Source organism: Cucurbita pepo, unplaced genomic scaffold (genome assembly GCF_002806865.2).
Source record: "Cucurbita pepo subsp. pepo cultivar mu-cu-16 unplaced genomic scaffold, ASM280686v2 Cp4.1_scaffold003838, whole genome shotgun sequence".
In the NCBI taxonomy this organism is placed as follows: domain Eukaryota; kingdom Viridiplantae; phylum Streptophyta; class Magnoliopsida; order Cucurbitales; family Cucurbitaceae; genus Cucurbita; species Cucurbita pepo.
This window is the reverse complement of record NW_019649836.1, coordinates 1-957: the sequence shown is the minus strand read 5'-3', so window position 1 is coordinate 957 and position 957 is coordinate 1. Positions and strand designations below refer to the sequence as shown.

At 36.0% G+C, this 957-nt stretch overlaps 1 protein-coding gene across 4 annotated transcripts; it reads left to right on the top strand.

Annotated features, from left to right (window-relative positions):
* Positions 1-27: 27 nt before the first annotated feature.
* LOC111786988 (transcription factor bHLH123-like) lies at positions 28-843 on the top strand (the record flags this gene model as incomplete). 4 transcript variants are annotated; one of them, XM_023667169.1, is given in 4 exon segments in its annotated part: positions 28-93; positions 180-239; positions 331-518; positions 607-843. In XM_023667169.1, coding segments are annotated over 4 exon segments (336 nt in total), but the record flags the coding sequence as incomplete, so codon positions are not given.
* Positions 844-957: the final 114 nt, after the last annotated feature.

Here is a 957-nt window from a genome sequence, read left to right as displayed (position 1 = left end):
AGATGAAAATGGGGTTGGGTTTTGCAGGTGAGGAAAGAGAAGATGGGGGACAGAATCACTGCGCTCCAACAACTGGTCTCACCTTTCGGAAAGGTAACATCATTACTCAAATTAAAATTAATTCAAAATTTATGATAATGAATGATATGAAATGAATGTTTGTGATTTTGTGCCACCAGACTGATACCGCTTCAGTGCTGTCTGAAGCCATTGAATACATAAAGTTCCTCCATGAACAAGTCAGTGTAAGTGCTCACTTAATGTCTTTTTTTGTTTTAAATTTTGAAAAACATTATAATTATTTAAAAATAAAAAATAAAAAAAATCCAGGTATTGAGCACTCCATATTTGAAGAGCGGTGTTGCAGTACAGCAGCAGCAGCAGCAGAAATGGTGTGAGAAAAGGAAGGAAGGAGAAGGAAAAGAAGAGGATCTAAGAAGCAGAGGGCTTTGTTTAGTTCCAGTTTCAAGTACATTTCCGGTGACCCACGAAACCACCGTCGATTTCTGGACTCCAAGTTTCGGAGGAACCTTCCGATAAGACACCAAACCCCCTTCTTATTNTTCCGGTGACCCACGAAACCACCGTCGATTTCTGGACTCCAAGCTTCGGAGGAACCTTCCGATAAGACACCAAACCCCCTTCTTCTTATTATCATTATTATTATTAATACTCAATTAAAACTAGTACATATCTTATCATAACCCTTCATACCAACATTATTATCATTATTATTCCTGGATTTTGATAAGATCACCGGGGGAATGCACCCACTATTCTCCTCATTACTGTACTAGTTCTTCCTCAAACACATATATAATATCTATATTTCTCTTTTTTTTATTTATTTTTTACTGAATTCAAAATAATTACGGAATATTTGTGATTTTATTTACAAAAAACAAAAGTGAAAATAGATTGTGGGGATTGGGAATTTCGATTTCACATCTCACTTTT